Raw genomic sequence first — 21,187 nt, 5'->3', positions numbered from 1 at the left:
AATACGGGCATACATACACTTTGAGAACGCTAGAGCGCTTGAAACACAGGAACCTAGACAATCTGGCAAGGTAGGTCTGGAAAGCTAGGAGTATAAATGGTACTGAGACAATGATTACTGATGGCCACCAGGTGTGGCTGAGACTGGTGGGAAACTTAACAGGAAGTGAAATAAGGATGACACAGTGGTTAACAAAATAAAACAGGAAATGAATTGAGTCCAGAAAATGTCTATAATCTGTGAGAATTCATTCTGAGAATGTAAATCTTTAAAAGTGAGTCATAAACAACTTAACTTACATGAAAGGTTCAGAAATCTCTCTAATTTTTAGCAAACATCCTCCATACAGGTGAAAATTTGTTGAGTGACCTCTTTCACCCACAGAATCATTGATGGTCACATAAGATTAAGATTAAGATCTGATTTATTGGTCATGCATACACACAAAATTTGTCCTCTGCTTCTAACCCATCCAGGTTGGCATCTGTTGACACGCACATGGTCACACACTCAGAGACAGATGGAGCCCGGGGAGCATGGGGTACGGTGCCTTGCTCAAGGGCACCTTGGCTGTGACAAGGAGGTGGACTGACACCCCTCCAGCTATCAATGTTTTTTTTTTTTAAGTGGCGAGAGTGAGAATCGAACCACCAACCTTCCAGTTATTGGACGACTGACTCTAACCACTGAGCCACTGCCGCCCAATGACAAGATAGTTACCTGTAAATGTTTTATTATGAAAATACAATATAAAGAAAGAGAACAAAAACAGAAAGGATGAATAATATGTGATTGCGACTATATAATGTTGAAACATTCACAACTTTTTCAAACATGATTTGATAAAATGCTATGCCTATTCAATGGTGGCACACCTCATGGATTTCTTTTCTTGTTTTTCCGTGGGACAGCCTGCTACTTGACAGCCAAATGATTCAGATGCACACACAACACATGGGCACAAATGCCCCCGAGAAGCCAATCACCTTTTCTGCATTTTGTTCCTCTGTTTGCTGTCTCCTTTATTTCCTGTCCTTCTCTATCTCTTCAAAACAGCATAAAACGTTTTTTTTTTTTAAATTCTCAAACATATTTTTTGAAGAGTATTCATGTTCTTGGCCTGTTTTGAATTAGACATCTGATTCACATTGGAAAATTCTTCTCTCAGTAGCCAACATATGGTAGAAATCAGCAGGCATGTGTGTGTGTGTGTGTGTGTTTGTGTTTAGCTATATTTGACTTTTTGCGGGTCTTCTTAGCTGACCAATGTAACTACACAGAGGCAGGCAGAACTTTTGGAATTGCACTTGATGATGTTGATAGGCCCTAACATGCAGGCAAAAACAAGAAAAGCAGGTTTTGCATGTGCAGCAACTTGTCTTTGGCTTGCTACTTTTGGAGTTTTAGTCCAAGCAGAGGGCAACATGGAGGAGAATGCAACTGCTTCTGAGGTGAGACTTTTGGAAAAGACATAGAGTGCCTGTTTGGAGCATGCTGTTTACAGTGGTGGAGGTTGTTTTTCTTCTCTTAATTTTAGTCAACCTCTATTTTTCAGGAAATAAAAACTTTTCACATGTAAAAACTCTTTTCGATGAGTATCCTGGCCAAGACACTCGTTTGCAGGTTAGAGTTACTTGGAGTTCACATTCAAATTTCTAGTGCTGTTTTAGAAATTGTACTGCAGTATGTGTATTCGAGTAACAGTTGGGTCCCAGCCCAAGAACAAAAACTACTCTAAAGTCTGTTAAGCACCTCTGTATATTTCTGTAATGTCCCCAACTACAGCATAGTGAATGTGCTCAGACTAGGATAGTTTATCTTTTTGTATTGTTTTGGCTCTCAGTATTATCACTGATGCTTGATTGATGGATACTAATTATGTTCTTGGCATGTTTAATAGCTTGCTGCCAAGCATTACATTTTAATCCAAGTGTATATTTTCTAGTACAGTTCACAAGGGTTTGTACATGTATTTTTGATTTAGCATTGTAAAATATTTTTTCATATTTTGTCTATATTTCTATATTCTTTTTTCTTTTGATGTAAAAATCATACATTTTGGTTTCACAAAATGTGTCATATGAGTAAAATTACTTTTGTCAAATATGTCACTAAAAACATGTGCCAGTCAGCTAACTCTATTGGCATAAGATTTGCTTTGCTGCTGTACAGGATTCCTCCTAAATCATTTGTAGATGCTAGTAATAACAGGTCACGTGGTGGTGGGCCACAATAGACTTATAACAGAAAATTAATAATACGCAATACCAGAGAAGCACTACAATAAATGCAGTTCAAAGATCATTTACACTACAAGCTGCATTTAGCTATTCATGCACACTCATACAACACACCTAAAACTATAGAGTTTTGGAGGTTATACAGTGCATTTGCACACTCGAATGCCAATAAACTGTTCAGAGGAGTCAGAGTTTTGCCCAAGAACACACTAACATGTGGACGGGTGAAGCCGCTCCTCACCCTGGGGAGTTCAAAGTGACTGTAAAATGCGTTAAAGCCTAAGTTGTCTTTGGGGCTAAGCGCTCTCATACATGACACACACTACACTGCAACGCTTTCCATATTAATGCTGTTGCTGAGGTCTGCCTTTTTTTTTATCTCCTGGTGTCTCCACTTTGTGTTTTTCATGAGAAAATTCAGTCTTACTTCAGCAACATTGTATTCTACTTTGCCGCATGTCAAAGAGGCAGTTTTTTTTTCTCTGGATAAAGCTCTTTATATATGTCTTTTTATACCTATACCCAGCAGCATATAAAGTAATTTAACAAGTACCACCTTTAACAGATGCCCTCTTTAGTTGATCCACAAAGCAATGGCTCCATAAAAATAAACCAGCAGTGAATACATGATATTGTTCCAAAATGGGCGAACTGGGACTTTTATTTTAGGGAGTTCCATCTTTAATGAAATTATTTTCGTTGGGTTTCATCATTTGAAATGTAGCTTGTGATTTCAAAGGCACTTGTAAAACATCCTGTTTTACAATTTTATTCTGCTTACACTTTATGCTTTTAATTAATTGCTGTATGTGTGAAGAAACAAAGGCTTCTACAGTGTGTTACTATAATGTGGAGAAAGTAATGTACATCAAATGATTTTTACCTCATGATTTAATGACCCAGTCTGAACATTCACCTGTAGGATGAAATTAATGCTCTTCTTCTCTGGAATCTTTTCAGAAACCCATTCGTCAGTCTGCATCTCTGTGTGCTGGTGAACAAAAGTATGTTAACGAGAGAAAACAAGTTGTTCTCCAAGCACTCAACAGTCTGAAAATCAACTGTTCTGCGGTAAGAAAGAAATGCTTGCACTTATTACTCATTGTTTTTTCTTTCTCCAAAGGAAACACTAATGCTAGTGTTCTTCATGACTTAAAGGGATAGTTCGCCTCTTTTGACATGAAGCTGTATGACATCCCATATTAGCAATATCATTTATGAACATTTCTTACCCCCTGCTACGTCCTGTGAGCCGAGTTCCAGCCTCGTTTTGGCGTTGACGAAGGTAGTCCGGCTAGTTGGCTGGGGCTAAACAAATAAAGCGTCTTGCTTCTCAAAACAATATGCGTTCAAAAGAGTAATACATTTGCATCACAAAATCTTTAGCCAGAAAAAGTCAGACCTCACAATCGCTTGGCGCTATTTTTGCCTCCCTTCATATCAATGCGGTCAGCCACCTAGCGATAGCCAGGTGAGCGATTGAAATGTTTGTTGGTGTTTGTTGTCCCCTCTTTGTTGTCTTCTCAAACCCCAGCTGGTCGAGGCGGATGGCCACCCTTCCTGAGTCTGGTTCTGCCAGAGGTTTCTTCCTGTTAGAAAGGAGTCGTTCCTCTCCAGTCGCCTCAGGCACGCTCAGGACGGGAGATTGGACTGAAGACAAGTTTCAGTGCAATCTGTTGACTTCCTTAGCTAGGAAATTGTTTTTGAATTGGCTTTGCATGTATAAATTGGACTAATTTTTAATTTAATCAATTGGATTATGATTACAATGAATTGAACTCCAATTGGCTTGAATTGGACTGTTTTATTGAAGTGCCTTGAGATGACATTTGTTGTAATTTGGCGCTATATAAATAACACTGAAACTAAACTGAAACTTAGAAAACATAATCAGTTCAATTAAATTGGTCAATTCTGATATTTGTCCATCTAGGATTCAGTTCCCCACATCGCCATGTTGGCTTCTGGGGGAGGTCAGAGGGCAGCTGTGGGTCTGGTGGGTTCCCTTTATCAGATGGAAAAGGAAGGTCTGCTGGATACACTGCTCTATGTGGGAGGAGTCTCTGGGTCTACATGGTAACTGTAATTATACTGTCACCCAATATGAACAAATTTGTGCTTGAATGACCGCAAAACATATTAGGAAGCCAAAACATTGTAAAAGAAACAGCTCAAGTGGCCATTACCTTTTAAATCTTTTGATAAGTCAAAACCTTAATATTTCATTATCTTGAGTTAGATCAAATATTAAAACAAGGCAACAATAAGTCTAAAGTCATTCAATCAACTTTGCTTTCTTGAAGCCTGTAAATTCTTAGGTAGATTCATTTAAATTCCAATTCATTTCCAGCTGTTTTATTTTTTTTTTTACCCACTATTTTTTCATTTCATGGTTTGACAATTTTAGTTTCCCAGGCCATGACTCAGGAGTGGATTATCAATCATTCTGTGCATGCGGAGAAGTAGTTTTACCTGGTTTTCTAGCTTCCTAAACATTAGAAACTTTGCTTATACTGCTACTGTCTATAATACTATGATTTTAATAATGTTTAACATCTTGAAGGCAGATTTATATTAAAAAATATACACAAAAGTCATTAAAAAAAAAGCATTCAGTTCATAGATTAATTCATCTTTCTCTTTTTGTAATTTGGCTCTACTGAATGGGAGGGTCGCTTTTCAAAAAGTTTTTTTATTCTTATATCTCCTCTACTCTGCTAGATTTTTTTTTGTGGTTGTTTGCTTACCTTAGCATAGTGGTAGTGGTAGGGGCTTTGCAGTCATTTAAATGTACTCCTGTGGGCTCTAACACCTTTTTCTAGTTTTGACTTTTTTATTATTATTGTGTATTGAGTTTTCATCTTTTTGAACATCTGTTTCAACATTATAAATCAGAATTATGTAATTGATTAATAATTTGATAAATTTTTGGTTAGTGTCATTTTATACTGAACTTTTATTATAAACTCCACTTCAGTCCATGATAAAGTTTCCTGGCCTATGTGTACTTGTCTATCTTTCTCTCCTCTATAATAGGTCCATGGCCTCCTTGTACAGTGACCCTGAATGGAGGTCCAACATTGAAGGAGCCGTCTCCAGGCTATCAGGTCCTGGGGTTGAGCTGGAGCAGGCTCTGCAGTGGTTGGGTGAGAGGGCAAAAGAGGAGCACTTTTCTCTCACTGATGTGTGGGGGGTTTTGACCTCTGCTGGGATCATGAAACAGGTAGCAGCAACATGTACACACTTGAAGTCTATGTAAATTGAAGCAAGCAGAGCTAACATAATCTTTCTTTATAATTAGGGCTGGGCAACGATTAAAACTTTTAATCTAATTAATCACATGATTCCCTGATTAATCGCAATTAATCGCATTTGTACGCAAAATCCAAAAATGAATTCAAAAGTAGTGTATAGCTTTTAGCATTTATTTTTTATTTTAAATGAGCTGCCATATGAATGAAGGTGCCATAACATTTGTTGTGCAAACACACTTTTAACATCAGCATTTTTATGTAGTTTTTATGTAGAAGCCTCGCTCCACTGTCTGTTTCCTTGAATGACTTGCTGCTATCAGTTGTATGTTTGGCCTTTAAGTGATATTTTAGATTGGAACTACTACGGTGAGAAGACAATTCAACTTGGCAGTGTTTACAGATGACTTTGGTTCTGTTGACTCCGCCATCTGGAAGAACTTTAAAATGAAAATGGCCGAGTAAAAGTTCCGTACCCTTCTCCATGTTTGGTGGATCCGCCGATTACTTTCTTTTCCAGTTCCGCAGCAGACGGCAACAGACTTTTACAAAATAAAAGCCTGTGAGCAACAGACTTTTAAAATAATAAAAAAAAATGATAAAACAGGGGTGGTTGTTGTGGAGAAAAGGAGTCGAATCCGCGTTGGTCAGCCTCTCATGGGGAAGTTTATTTGAACAAACCGTCACAGAAACATGTGCGTACAGAATGTCCGGAAGTTCCCTCTGACCTCAATTTGTGACAAACTTTTATACCGCCCTGCCTCATACAATGCGTACGTGGCTCAAGCCCCAATCTTTCTCAGGCGCCTGGCTTTTGCCATTATCGTAAACAAGCTCATTCTAACCTTCAACAATATTCATATGAACCGAACAACAAAGCACACGATGTAATTAGGCCATGTCATGACATTTCTCTCCCATATGGTCTGTGGCATAGTGTGTACAGCAGGCGCCCCATGTACAAGAGGCTATAGTCCTCGCTGCAGCGGGCCCTGGTTTGAGTCCCATATCGGACAGCCCTGTGCTGCGTGTTGTTTCCCCTCTCTCTGCTTCCTGTCTCTCTGAACTTTCCCATCCATTAAAGGCACAAAAGCCCCCCAAATTTATTTATCTATTTATTTTTTTAAATAAAAAAAAATAATAAAAAAATAAAACCTGCGTTAATGCGCGATAAAATATTTATCGGCGTTAAATAATTAACGAGTTAACGCGATAATAACGAGTTAACTCGCCAAGCCCTATTTATAATCATCTTTTATTTCAACAGATGGACCTACGCCGTCTTTCAGATGAAGCCAGCAGGAATGCGACCAACCCTTACCCCATCTATTGTGCCATAGAGAAGCGCTGCTTCTCAGATGGGCCCGTAGAAGGTACACACTATCATATGCACATGTTAATATTTATACCCAAAGTGAGTTATTACTTGTTTTGGTGTATAAAATGTCTCTTATCTCTTAGGGAAATGGTTTGAGGTGAGCCCTCATGAAGCAGGATTCACAGAGTTGGGTCTCTTTGTTGAAACATCTCTTTTGGGCAGCGAATTCCAAAGTGGAGAGCTGCTGGAGGAGAAGCCAGAGATGGACATGGTCAAACTGCAGGGTGTGTGTATGCAAGCTTTGCAGTATATTTCTAGAAAAAGCAGAGTAGTGAGCTTTGATGTACAATAAGCAAGATGAGAGAGCCGTGGCTGGAATTAGTAGAGGATCTTATTCTAAAATAAGTTAAAGAAATATTCATGAGGTCTTTTCAATGAAAATAAATTACACGCTGAAAAAAACGCATAGGAAAAAACTACAGAACTGATGCAGTGGTAGGTAAGATACAAAGATACAAACAAATCTAATCATAAAGCGGCAACAATAAGTTCATTTTTTTGTTTACAGGTTAATAATTCTGAAGGAATGCATTTCAACTGCCTGGAAGTTTGCAGGCCACTGAACCTAATGGAAAAATCTGACACTTTTTAACTCCTTGTTTTGGCTTTTGGGCTTGTAAATGTATCTCTTGTCCACCGTGTTTCCAACTGCAGAAAACTGCTACATCTGAATAATGATACCTCAGTTTGGACATTAAATACCACCTGGCTAGTATCAAACAGCAGAAATATAAAGCTAGCGCGTAAGCTTGTGAACACAGGAGCTGTTTTTCCATCTAACTATCAAAAACATTTGAACTTTTAAAATACTGCTTCATAGAAAAAACATATTTAGGGTCACTTAATGGTATCTAAGAATCAAGAAAGAAGTAAAAAATTGGAAGGCATTAGCCTCTTATGCTTGAAGCGGTCAAATACTACACCCACTGCTCAATAGGCGTACATGCAAAAAGTCCTGCAAATGTCTGTCTCAAAAGAAAATTTGTGTTTCTAGCTAAAGAAAAAACGTATAGGGCAAAAATTATATTGTGTGAAAATTCTTTGAATTTATGATCATCAATTTGTGGAAGACTTGCATATGTCCACACGAGTGGACACATCAGTTACTTATGAAATAAATAAATATAATAAATGTCTAAAAGATAAAAGGTTATTAGAAATATAAAACATGAAAAGGAAACATACTGCGTACTACTATATTTTCTAATAATTAATCCACAAAAGTGTAAACAACCTTTTACACAAGGCTAAATCATCCTTGAGTAAGTGTAAGAACATTTTGTTTTTGCCATCAACCTTTTAAAAGGGCATAAAAATTGTTGGGAAAACAACAAGCGTGGCATATAGCAGCTCAAAAACCACAAACAAAAAAATACATATGTAAAATTCTACTTAAAATCTCTCAACTGGGTTTCAAACATGGATGCACCACCCTGCTACCTCATCCAAAATACATGTATGTTATGTCATTGTAGCTGGTGTGTTTCCAATGTAGGATGGAGCGTAGCGTATGACTGCATCTTAAAATAACACTGATAACGCGACTAGATAGTTGGTCATTGATGAATATCAACCCTGATTTTTTTCATCGTGCAGGTGTTTTAGGCTGTGCACTGGCTTATGAGGAGACGATCAGAGAGTTCATTCCTCCCTGGCTGAATGGTAATCACATTATTTAACATTAACTAGCAGTCATATCTACTAAATGTGTATGGGATTTGTTTTATCTCAAAGCACTTACTTTATACAAATGTTTCAGTGCCTGGATACATGGATGATTCTACTCAAGAATACCTGCGTGTATACAATGCCCTTGATAAATTAATAGCTCTGACCAGAAGCACTGTTAAGGATCCCATTTCTCTGTCTGACTTTGAGAAGCTGCAAAAAATGCTCAAAGGTAATGGAATGCATTTAAATTCTTTGTTTTTGGTGACTGAAAGGCTAAAACATAAGCTTGCTTCTGGTGATACTTAAAGAAGAATGTACCCAACGTTTTAGCTTTCAACCCATTTGAACATTTCTTTGGTTTGTAATGTAATGAAAATTCACCAAATTTCTGACTGACTCCATTGTGCCCATTTATTTTGATCTTTTCCAGACAGGGTAAATGACAACAAGTCTGCATTGCTAGAGTTTAAGACACCAGAAGAGAGAAAAAGTATATTCCAACAGTGGAGCAAAGAGCTGCTGGTGGCAGTTGACACTTGGAGTCAAAATCTGGAAAATGGAACTTTCAAAACGCATGGTCAGTGTTTTCTGAAGCTGTTTGACAGCCAAATTTGGCAGCATTGTTGAAGATGAGGCACAATTAATTTCCTTTCTCTGTGCTTTCCCCCAGTTTCTCTCCTTACAAAGCAAATCATTCCCCTTATAATAAAATGGGAGTGGGGAACAACCAACAACTTCCTCTACCAATATCAAGGTGCGAAAGCGGATCTCTACAGGAAAAAAATATATATATTTTTTCTTTTTTTTTCTTTCTTTCTTTAAAACAGTTGGTGTAATTTGGTGTTTTAAATGATGCATGTAAACTTAAATTTGTTGTTCGGATTGACAATTGTAAATATGAAGCTGGTGGTCGTTGCCCCTTAGCTTAGCAGAAAGACCCAGCTAAGCTCTGTCAAGTGGCAACAAAATAAAGGAGCCCCAATTCCATTTCTCCTCAGCTTACCTCACTGTTGTCTCTAGTCATAACAGGCAGCTGTGTTATGTGAAATCATGATGAAAACCCTCCATACATTACCTGCTTAGCAGCAAACTGTACACTTAGCAGTCAGCTGGTAGACATAGTACACACGAAGAGAAGAGACTTATGTAAGAAATAGCTGTAAATGTTGATCATACATGGTGATTACATCAAAGAGAAAAAAACACCTGATTTAAAACATTTCTTTTGCCCACAGATTCATCTGTTCCAACTTGCCTCCGCTCCGAACAAAGATTTCATCTGGTAGATGCCGGGCTGCTAATCAATGTAGCTTACCCTTCATTTCTGGGAAACAAAAGAGACATTGACCTCATCATTGCACCAGAGTACAGCGCTGGGGACATGTTTGAGGTACTGTAAGATGGTAGCTTCTACATATGAACCCTGGATAACTGGTCATTCTTTTCTAAAACAAAAAGCATAAGAGGTCCACAAGAGAATGTGCATGTAAGCATCAATAGAATATTAGAAAATTAAAAATCAATTGCCTGTCATTAAAAAGTCAACTGGAAAGAGAGTAACTATCAAGGTACGTTAAACATTATTAAGCTGTAGTTATAGCTAGATAAAATCTAAAAATGACAGTTCCCTCAGCTATAGCACAATAAGGTTTCCTATTTACTGGTTAGCAGTTCTGGTTCTGGTTCTAGTTCTGGTCAGCAGTAAAATATTCAAATAATATGCGCTTTCTTGTTTGAATTCAACTTGTTTGAACTGAATATTTTCCACACATCCTCACACTCACCATAAAAGATTCAAAAGTCTCTCTCTAGAGTCAGTTTTTGGTTTGTACCATTTGAGCTTCTGTAGTACCATGATAGTGGTATATGGTGGAGGGGTGGAGTAGGAGACCTGCAGTGTATTTGGATATAAGGTGCTCATTCTGAAATTATTAAAACACAGCAATCCTTTTTTATTTTTTATGAAAATGTACTGAATTCATGTACATTCAGCTTGTCCCTGCCTCTGTTCACCTCTGCTCAATAAATAGACTCTGACTCTTGCAAGAGACTACGCAGCTGATGTGAAGAAGCCTTTCCCAGAGATAGATGACAAAATCCTAGAGGAAAGAGACTGGCCGAAAGATTGCTACGTGTTTGAGGGAAAAGAGAAGGAGCCGACAATCATCTTCATGCCGCTCTTCAACAGACAGAACTGCAAAGGTCTGTTCTTATGTGCTCATTTACAATACAAATCAAAAGTTTTGACACTATTCCAGATGGATTGAGTAAAGCTGATAATTATCTTCTTAGGGTCTTGCTGGCAGCAAGTAAAAAGGCCATCACAAAATGTTGGCTCCAGAAAAATGCCACCACTACAGATACTTTTGTTGATATTGTAAAACAACTGCATGTCCTAGTGCAAATGACTTACTCAATCCGACTCCAAAAAGATCTAGGTGAAAAATGATGGCAGAAATGGCATGCTTATTTGGCCAATGAGTGAGACTGTTTTAATGTGTTGTGTACGATATTCTGTCTTTCGAAAATACTGACCACCCCCGGACCTTGAGTGTGTAATTGTTCATTGTTTTGTACTATAAATAAAGAGTTAAAAAAAAAAAAAAGGTTTTGACACAACAAGAAAAAAAGAACAATATCTAATCTAGTCAAGAGTACAAATGAGGTATTACAGATCCTGGATTTGCTAAAAACAATCCAATATGTTGAGCCACTGTGCCACCCAAAACCTGTTTGTGCCTGTTTTTCACATTTTACTCAGGTTTAGTCATGGTTCGTGGTGTAGTAAGTGCTCAACATGTTATCTGATAGCTATTTTGTTGCATAGATGGTCTGTGGCCTACAGAATATACAGTTGTCTTTATGAATATGCTGCAAAGTGATGCTTTGTTTGAAAAGTAGCGGGAATGGATAATTACTAAAGGATTGTCATTAAATGTATAGATGCAGAGGAGTTCAAAGCAAAGATGGAGGAGTTCTCGACCTTCCAACGTCCCTTCAGCCAGGAGAAGATTGACTTTGTGTTGGCGACGGCAAAAGCTAACATGAAGAACAACAGGGAGACTGTGATTAGAGAAATAAACAAGGCTGCTCTCCGCAGACAGAACAAGAGGTAGGGAAGGGTCTGAGTGGGATGGGTTGTACCGTGATGCACAGAAGACAGATAAACCAATGGGAGAACTTCTCACAGAGCTGTCAATGTAGGTTAAAACTGAATGTCACACTTTTACTACAGAGAGTTTACTACATCTGTAAATCAGATTGATAGATTTAAAACATGTTCAGAAGTAGGAGCTTATATAATGTCTGTGTGCTGGTGTCACACCGCGGTGAGGTTAAGTTGGGTTTTTGTCTCGTTTCATGTATTGTTTCGTCATTTCCTGTTTTATTTTGAAAGATTAACTTCCCTCTCGTTTCAGGTCACTTGCCCTTCCTTTCGTGCTCCAGTCTGATTGTCCTATGAATGAATCCACCTGTTTCCCATTACCCCGGTGTGCTTAAGAGTCTGCGTCTCCCCCTGTCTTGTGCCAGTGTGTTGTATCTGTCCGTATGAAGTGCATCATCCTCGCCTTTGGGCGGCAGTGGTTAGAGTCAGTCATCCAATAACCGGAAGGTTGGTGGTTCAATTCCCACTCTGGCCACTCAAAAACATTGGTGGAACTGATAGCTGGAGGGGTGTCAGTCCACCTCCTTGTCACGGCTGAGGTGCCCTTGAGCGAGGCACCGTACCCCATGCTCCCCGGGCGCTGAATGGCTGCCCACTGCTCCAGGTTGGCATCTGTCTCTGAGTGTGTGACCCTGTGCATGTGTGTGTCAACAGGTGCCAACCTGGATGGGTTAAAAGCGGAGGACAAATTTCGTGTGTATGCATGACAATAAATCTGATCTTAATCTTAATCTTTTTGCCAAGCCTAATATCCAAGCCCTGTTTCCAAGTTTACCAAGTGGTATTTATCCTCGAAAGAGTGTTTTTTGTTTCCCCTAGTGAATTTTGATAAATTAGAACCTGTAAGAGTTACAGTGTTAGTTTTGTTTATAGCCTTCTTGTTTTCCCTCCTAGTTGGAGTGGTTTTTGTTTGTAAATTTATCATAGTGTATTTCCTCCGATTTTTAGGAGAGGCTTTTTGTTTTTTCCTCCGCAGCAGGAGTGATCCTTAGTTAATCTTAAAGTTTCATGGTCCTTTGTTTTTTCCTCCGTTAGAGGAGTGATTTTGAGTTTGATAATTTATATAGATATACTTTTCCATTTTGGAAAAGTATATTATTAGAATAATATTTCATAGCCTGTTTAGCTTCTCTGAAGAGGAACTTGTTGATTCTGCTGCCCTAATAAAGCATTGGAATTACATCTCCTGCATCTGCGTCCTCCGTTCTCTAAGTGTGACAGCTGGTGTGTGAGGCTAAGAGGGTGATGTTGTAGGTAATGGATAAAAAAAACTGATATAAAAAATCTAACATGTCTTCTTCTCAATCTATACTTTTTAGGAGGTGTGATGTGCCAGGCGCCTTTGAATCTTGTCTTTTTGGATTGTTGTGAACTAAAATCTGTAGTGTCATATTGATTTCAAGGCAAACACTTATCTTGTCTTACATTATATTGCTTTTGGGGAAGACATGTAAAACCCAGCAAAGAATTACTTCTATTCAGCCATGCTTCATTATGCAGGCACAATCATATCTTTTAAAGTTAAGCTGAGCTTGTATTGGGACTTACATGATGAATAAATGTGTTATACCGCATGTCTTGATTTGGTTTTATTGTGCTCTGCTACTCAGCCACACATCTGAGGTGACCTTTATTTTCATGATTTGGGTAAACAATCTGAACCCATTTGAATGTAAATCTTATTAAAGCAACGCTGTAACATTTTATGGACATGAACATTGTAGTTCATGAGGTAAAGAGTAACTGCAAGATGAGGTAAAGATTACATCAATATAATATATTGTTTACTTTAATATGATGTATTATTTACTTTGTATTAGTCAAATTAAGTCAATAGAACATTTTAGTTTGACATGAAAATTATTAGACTAATGGTCAAAAAAAGAGCAGAGTTTTCTGTATTCAACATGGGCAAATCTGAGCAAATCTGAACGCCTGAGTGTTCTGGGTTTCTTCAAAAAACAAGCTGCAGTTCTACATGTTTTGAAGGCAGAGATTGTGTGAGAGCTGGTTTAAGCATATACTGCATGACATCGAGCACCGTACTCATTAGGATTATTGACAACCCTGCACTGTAAGCACAACCTTTTGAACCATCAATCCTTCCATCGTGATCTGTCAAAAGTCTGAGACAGCAGTTCATTGAAAACTTTGATCTGTCTCTCCAGTCAACTGAAATACTTTTTTCTTGCTGCTTTCAATGCAGTAAGTCAAAATTATTCTGGATACTTAGACATGTTTACGGAGTTCAGGTCACGAAATAGAGCTTTTATGGGGGACTTTGGAACCCTGAGGCCAACAATCTGACAGCCTGCTCATACCCAATAGTACTGTACAGGCATGTGTGGGCAGAGCCAGAAAGTATGTAAATAGTTGTCAGTAGGGCCTGGACAGTGTGAACATGGATTGTTTAGTGCAAACCCCATACAGGGATGTTTGGGAGTTGCTAAGGATATAATTCAAATAACCTTAAATTGGGTTTCCTGAGTTTAAGCTATTCTTTGCTAAGTCTAGCAGTTTGTCATCACTATCACGTCCATGGACTCATCTGTTAAGTGTCATGTTTTAGGTGTTCAGTTCTTGTTCATGTTTAGTTTTTCAGTCTTGCCATTGGTTTTCCCCTTCACTCTGTTAATTAGTTAATTCCCCTCACCTGTCTGTCATTATCTCCAGTCACACCCAGCCCTCTATTTAGTCTCTTGTCTCCCCTGTCTGTTGGTTTGGATCTTTGTGTGTGTTTGACCGGCCCTGCATGCCATGCCACAACCTGTTCAGTCCTGAGATAAGTATTTATTTGTTCCATTGTTATTTTTGCCTGAATTAAATCACCTTTTCTTCTGAAGTCCGCATTCGTGTCCTTCCCTGAACCGCACCCTGACAATCACCCAAGTTTTTTCCAGACTGTGTCATGGTACGAGAGTGGTATGTTATTAAATTAAAATGGTTATTGATTTATCTAAGGATAATAATACTTTATCTCCCCCTTGAGCTGTCACCTTACCGTGGTGGGGGGGTTTGCGTGCCCCAATGAGTCTGGGAGCTATGTTGTCTGGGGCTTTAAGCCCCTGGTAGGGTCACCCATGGCAAACAGATCCTAGATGAGGGACCAGACAAAGAACAGCTCACAAAACCCCTATGATGAGAAAGAAAATTGAACACCGTGTTCCTTCGCCCGGACGCGCGTCACCGGGGCCTCCCCCTGGAGCCAGGCCCAGGGGTGGGGCCCGCCGGCGAGCGCCTGGTGGCCGGGTCTGTGCCCGTGGGGCTCGGTCGGGCACAGCCCGAAGAAACGACACGGGTCCCCCTTCCGACAGGCTCACCACCCGTGGGAGGGGCCATGGGGGTCGGGTGCAGTGTGAGCTGGGCAGCAGCCGAAGGCGGGGACCTTGGCGGTCTGATCCTCGGCTACTGAAGCTGGCTCTTGGGACGTGGAACGTCACCTCTCTGCTGGGGAAGGAGCCTGAGCTGGTGCGCGAGGTTGAGCGATTCCGGCTAGATATAGTCGGACTCACCTCGACGCACGGCTTGGGCTCCGGAACCAGCCTCCTCGAGAGGGGTTGGACTCTCTTCCACTCTGGAGTTGCCCGCGGTGAGAGGCGTAAAGCAGGTGTAGGCATACTTATTGCCCCCCGGCTGTGCGCCTGTACATTGGGGTTCACACCGGTAGACGAGAGGGTAGCCTCCCTCCGCCTTAGGGTGGGGGGACGGGTCCTGACTGTTGTTTGTGCTTATGCACCGAACGGCAGTTCAGAGTACCCACCCTTTTTGGAGTCCCTGGAGGAGGCACTGGAGAGTGCTCCTCCGGGAGACTCCCTCGTCCTGCTGGGGGACTTCAATGCTCACGTGGGCAATGACAGTGAGACCTGGAGGGGCGTGATTGGGAGGAACGGCCCCCCCGATCTGAATCAGAGTGGTGCTTTGTTGTTGGACTTCTGTGCTCGTCACGGACTGTCCATAACGAACACCATGTTCAGGCATAAGGGTGTCCATATGTGCACTTGGCACCAGGACACCCTAGGCCGCAGCTCGATGATCGACTTTGGAGTCGTATCGTCGGACTTGCGGCCGTATGTCCTGGACACTCGGGTGAAGAGAGGGGCGGAGCTGTCAACTGATCACCACCTGGTGGTGAGTTGGCTCTGCTGGTGGGGGAGGAAGCCGGTCAGACCTGGCAGGCCCAAACGTATTGTGAGGGTCTGTTGGGAACGGCTGGCGGAATCCCCTGTAAGGAGGAGTTTCAACTCCCACCTCCGGCAGAGCTTCAACCATGTCCCGGGGGAGGTGGGGGACATTGAGCCCGAATGGGCCATGTTCCGTGCCTCCATTGTTGAGGCGGCCGACCGGAGCTGTGGCCGTAAGGTGGTCGGTGCCTGTCGTGGCGGCAATCCCCGAACCCGCTGGTGGACCCCAGTGGTGAGGGAAGCCGTCAAGCTGAAGAAGGAGTCCTATCGGGCCTTTTTGGCCAGTGGGACTCTGGAAGCAGGTGATGGGTACCGACAGGCTAAGCGGAACGCAGCCTCGGCGGTTGCTGAGGCAAAAACTCGGGCTTGGGAGGAGTTTGGGGAGGCCATGGAGAACGACTTCCGGACGGCCTCGAGGAGATTCTGGTCCACCATCCGGCGGCTCAGGGGGGGGAAGCGGTGCACCGTCAACACCGTGTATGGTGAGGGCGGGGCTCTGCTGACTTCAACTAGGGACGTCGTGAGTCGGTGGGGGGAATACTTCGAGGGCCTCCTCAATCCTACCGACACGCCTTCTGATGAGGAAGCAGAGTTGGGGGGCTCGGACTTGGGGCCTCCCATTTCTGGGGCTGAGGTTGCCGAGGTGGTCAAAAAACTCCTCGGTGGCAAGGCCCCAGGGGCGGATGAGGTCCGTCCTGAGTTCCTCAAGGCTCTGGATGTTGTGGGGCTGTCTTGGTTGACACGCCTCTGCAGCATCGCGTGGACATCGGGGGCAGTGCCTCTGGACTGGCAGATCGGGGTGGTGGTCCCCCTCTTTAAAAAGGGGGACCGGAGGGTGTGTTCCAACTATAGGGGGATCACACTCCTCAGCCTCCCTGGTAAGGTCTATTCGGGGGTACTGGAGAGGAGGATCCGCCGGATAGTCGAATCTCGGATTCAGGAGGTGCAGTGTGGTTTTCGTCCTGGCCGTGGAACAGTGGACCAGCTCTATACCCTCCGCAGGATCCTGGAGGGAGCATGGGAGTTCGCCCAACCGGTCTACATGTGTTTTGTGGACTTGGAGAAGGCGTTCGACCGTGTCCCTCGGGGACTCTTGTGGGGGGTGCTCCGGGAGTATGGAGTGCCGGACTCCTTGATATGGGCTGTTCGGTCTCTGTATGACCGGTGTCAGAGTTTGGTCCGCATTGCCGGCAGTAAGTCGGACATGTTTCCTGTGAGGGTTGGACTCCGTCAGGGCTGCCCTTTGTCACCGATTCTGTTCATAATTTTTATGGACAGAATTTCTAGGCGCAGCCAGGGCGTTGAGGGGGTCCGGTTTGGCGACCTCAGAATCGGGTCTCTGCTTTTTGCGGACGATTTGGTTCTGTTGGCGTCGTCAGACCGTGACCTTCAGCTCTCACTGGAGCGGTTCGCAGCCGAGTGTGAAGCGGCTGGGATGACCATCAGCACCTCCTAATATGAGACCATGGTCTTCGGCCGGAAAAGGGTGGAATGCTCTCTCCGGGTCGGGAACGAGATCCTTCCCCAAGTGGAGGAGTTCAAGTATCTCGGGGTCTTGTTCACGAGTGAGGGACGAATGGAACAGGAGATTGACAGGCGGATCGGTGCGGCGTCTGCAGTGATGCGGGCTCTGCACCGGCCCGTCGTGGTGAAGAAGGAGCTGAGCCAGAAGGCGAAGCTCTCGATTTACCGGTCAATCTATGTTCCTATCCTCACCTATGGTCACGAGCTGTGGGTAGTGACCGAAAAAACGAGATCGCGAATACAAGCGGCCGAAATGAGTTTCCTCCGCAGGGTGTCTGGGCTCTCCCTTAGAGATAGGGTGAGAAGCTCTGTCATCCGGGAGGGGCTCGGAGTAGAACCGCTGCTCCTCCGCATCGAAAGGAGTCAGATGAGGTGGCTCGGGCATCTGGTTAGGATGCCTCCTGGACGCCTCCCCGGTGAGGTGGTCCGGGCCCGTCCCACTGGGAGGAGGCCCCGGGGAAGACCCAGGACACGTTGGAGAGACTATGTCTCTCGGCTGGCCTGGGAACGCCTCGGGGTCCCCCCAGAAGAGCTGGAGGAAGTGGCCGGGGACAGGGACGTCTGGGTCTCTTTGCTCAAGCTGCTGCCCCCGCGACCCAATCCCCGGACCAGCGGAAGATAATGGATGGATGGATGGATGGATGGATGGATGGATGGATGGATAATAATACTTTATAATTTTGTCACAATAACTTATTTAACTTTACGTGGGTAAAAGAAATTGGCATTATTGGGCATTTGGTGATTTGACTCTCTTACGTAATCATGTTCAAAGCAAATTTACTGCTTACGAGTACATTCATTTTGTGTTGCTTCAGTCATAATTCCACACATTAAATTCATATTAAGCCTTCTGAGGTAGTTTGAAAATTAAAGATTGGATCTCACAGTTTTTTGGTTAAAAATATGTGTTTAACAGATTACACTTTTCTAGAGTATCATAAACAAAGAGTAAGTCACAATTTAGTGTTAAATTTAGCCAGCCAGTTTGATGTCTGTTAGTTCTTTCAAGTGTCTGTAGTTATATAAATAATCTGTAGTTTTTTCACAGCAGCCTGGTGTCATTTGAAAATGACATAATGAAGGTAAACATAGTGGACAGTCATGCATGGCCATGTGGTGCTGCTTCTCAAATCAGATGCATCAGAAATGTTTTCACGTGTTGCTTTCAGATGGCCAAAGGAAAACCTTTTCATACAGAATTAAGAATTAAGTTAAAAAAAATTGGTGCTGCTCTGTCTGGTCTCAAAATATATCAGTCTATGTTAATAATAAGTGGCTTCATGTTGCCTGATTGGGGAGAAAAAAAAAGTAAATTCTTGCAATTTTAACTTGGCTTTAAAAACAAAAAATCAACATGATGCAGAAACGGTACAGGTTCATCTGCCTTATTGGGCAGGTTGCAAATACAACCTCAATGTAAAAAAATATGAGCTTCTTTGGAATTTGATAGTAGCAACATGTCTCTGAAAAGTTGGGACAGAGACATATTTAACACTGTAACATTCCCTCTTCTTTTAACAACAGTCTGCAAATGTCTAGGAACTGAGGAGACCAATTGCTGGACCTTTGGGTGAGGAATGTTGTCCCATTCTTGTATGATATAGGATTCTAGTTGCTCAATAGTATTGAGTCTTTTTTTTTTTTGAGTGTTTATTTCATGATGCATCAAATATTTTCAGTTGCAGAGAAGTTTTGACTGCAGGCAGGTCAGTCCAGCAGTTGCACTCTATGAAGCCATGCTTTTTAGTATTAGATGCAGTATGTGGCTCAGCAGTATAGCATTTTCCTTATAAGCACGGGTGCAGGTAAACCGGGGTTCATGGGGTGGAAGGTCATGCGGTTTTTATCGCTCACTCAGCTGGCTTCCTTTATTTTTCCAGCGGCATCACAAAGTCACATTATTACTTATTTTTGCGTCAGTATTATCTGGTAACTTTTATTGTTTTGGATCATTAAATGGGAACATCACCCAAACGTGGCAAAAACGTATGGACACTGGTTTGTCAAAAACAGTCTCCAACACCCATGCACGGGTGACGACAGGAGGACAGAATAGTCGCTATAGGCGCTAATGCAGCTTAATACCATCAGAGATGCAGACTTTTAAACTGAGAACTAATTAAAAAGCTGGATGGTCCCTCTCCTCTTTAGTCCAGAAAGCGCTGTGTCCATGATTTCCAAAAAGAATTAAAATTTTTGTGTCATCTGACCACAGAACAGTTGTCCATTTAGCCTCAGTCGATTTTAAATGAGCTTTGGCTCAGAGGGATCATGGCGTTTCTGGATCCTGTTCACATGTTCATGGCTTCCTCTTTGCATAACAGAGCATTTGTTGATGGCACGATAAACTGTGTTAACAGACAGTTATTTCTGGGAATGTTCCTGAACCCAAGCTGGGATTGCAATGACAGGATCCTACCTTTTTTTTTTTAATGCACCGACTCCTGAGCATCCAGTGATCATCGAATATGGCTTTTCGGCTGTATCCTAAGCAGGCAGAAACGTCTTTTATACTATACTAGTTCCTCATGAACATGAAATGATTTAACTAAAGCTAAAATATTTTTCTTAATTTGTAAGTCCTAGAGGACAAAAGCATTACAAGTATTTGTAAATTTAGACACAGCACTTGCTTAGAATTATAGGGAAAAATGGTGGTCTGGTTTAAGAGGATAAAAATCCACAGTGAGTGGAGTATTGAAACACAACATGTTTGCATGTTCCGTAAATCCAGGTACTGTTGTTTCCTGAACCAAGCACGCAACCCAGAGTCATGTGCTGTTGTCCACAGAACTTTCAACCAGACAGGAAGACAAACCCCTGTTTTAGAAATTTTGCTTGAATTATTTTATTATTTGTATACAGAGCTGGCCCATAACTCAAGGAAGAAGCTTCTATGTCAGGCAGTTTAGCTTGCAGTTTGGAAAGAACAACCCCTGGAGGAGCTGTAGCCTATGGGATTACTGAGCAAATGAGCAATCACCAAACTCAATGTAACCAAGCCCACGTGATAAGCAACCCACACTAAAATAAGTGTCAGTTTAGTTTCACTGAAGTACATTTTTCATGAATTAACAAAGATTTTTTTTTTTTTTTTTTTTTTTAAATTTATGAACCAGCTAAATAAATAAATAAACAATTAGTACAAAAACAGAGAGTGAAATACTGTTAAGTTTGAAAAATAGTTTTGAACTTGCTGTTACCCAAAGAGAATATGTACAGACCCGGAAGAAAAAGGTGGCAGTTTTTATTTTCGTTAACTTCAGAACTCCAAATGTCTTACTTGTGATGTCTCCAGTATTTTTTCAGAGTCGAAAATAAAATGTGTGTGGACTAAGACTGGCTATACCGCTTAGCATTCGATTGACCAGTTAATGCTAAAGGCATTTAGCTTATCTAGACTGTTGCTTGTTTTTAAATTCATTTAAAATATTTTATTTGTTTCTCTTTATATTCTTTTATGTATTTTAATGCTTCTTCCAGTCCCTGCTGCAATGCTTTTATTTTATGTAAAGCACTTTGAATTGTTTGTACATGAAATGTGCTATATAAATAAATTTGATTTGATAATGATAACTCAATCAAAATTTTACTCTTTCTTGCCGTACCATGTTACACCATGTCATACGGTTTGAATGGAGTAACCCAAAGCAGACACAAGAGGTCGTGCCTCCTCCATATGAGAAATTTAGAAATAGTTTATTTAGGTCAGTGTAGCCAAACAATTGCCATGGCCGTCGTCATGCAACCCGCTGCATCCACAGTGGGTTGCT

The 21,187-nt window shown here is 41.6% G+C and overlaps 1 protein-coding gene across 2 annotated transcripts; it reads left to right on the top strand.

Moving 5' to 3' along the window:
* Nucleotides 1-1,339: 1,339 nt before the first annotated feature.
* On the top strand, nucleotides 1,340-13,280 carry LOC142371735 (cytosolic phospholipase A2 gamma-like). 2 transcript variants are annotated; one of them, XM_075454464.1, is made up of 14 exons: nucleotides 1,340-1,451; nucleotides 3,201-3,311; nucleotides 4,174-4,316; nucleotides 5,277-5,463; nucleotides 6,759-6,864; nucleotides 6,953-7,093; nucleotides 8,466-8,531; nucleotides 8,629-8,769; nucleotides 8,971-9,117; nucleotides 9,211-9,294; nucleotides 9,776-9,930; nucleotides 10,571-10,742; nucleotides 11,484-11,652; nucleotides 11,960-13,018. In XM_075454464.1, the coding sequence occupies exons 1-14, from the start codon at nucleotides 1,425-1,427 to the stop codon at nucleotides 12,039-12,041; spliced, it is 1,731 nt and encodes a 576-aa protein (XP_075310579.1). In that variant the 5' UTR covers nucleotides 1,340-1,424; the 3' UTR covers nucleotides 12,042-13,018. The 2 variants fall into 2 exon arrangements, with proteins under 2 accessions (XP_075310579.1, XP_075310580.1); XM_075454465.1 differs by lacking the exon at nucleotides 11,960-13,018 and adding an exon at nucleotides 13,026-13,280 and having other exon boundaries at nucleotides 1,344-1,451.
* The last annotated feature ends 7,907 nt before the right edge of the window (nucleotides 13,281-21,187 follow it).

The sequence above is a fragment of the Odontesthes bonariensis genome, chromosome 21, assembly GCF_027942865.1.
Source record: "Odontesthes bonariensis isolate fOdoBon6 chromosome 21, fOdoBon6.hap1, whole genome shotgun sequence".
Lineage (NCBI taxonomy): Eukaryota > Metazoa > Chordata > Actinopteri > Atheriniformes > Atherinopsidae > Odontesthes > Odontesthes bonariensis.
This window is presented reverse-complemented; position numbering and strand designations above follow the sequence as displayed.

Excerpts from the sequence above, each read along its gene's own strand:
- LOC142371735 (XM_075454464.1), top strand. The coding sequence starts at position 1,425 with ATGGAGGAGAATGCAACTGCTTCTGAG. Across the intron at positions 8,532-8,628 it reads CATTCCTCCCTGGCTGAATG|TGCCTGGATACATGGATGAT; the intron begins GTAATCACATTA and ends CAAATGTTTCAG. Across the intron at positions 9,118-9,210 it reads TGGAACTTTCAAAACGCATG|TTTCTCTCCTTACAAAGCAA; the intron begins GTCAGTGTTTTC and ends GCTTTCCCCCAG.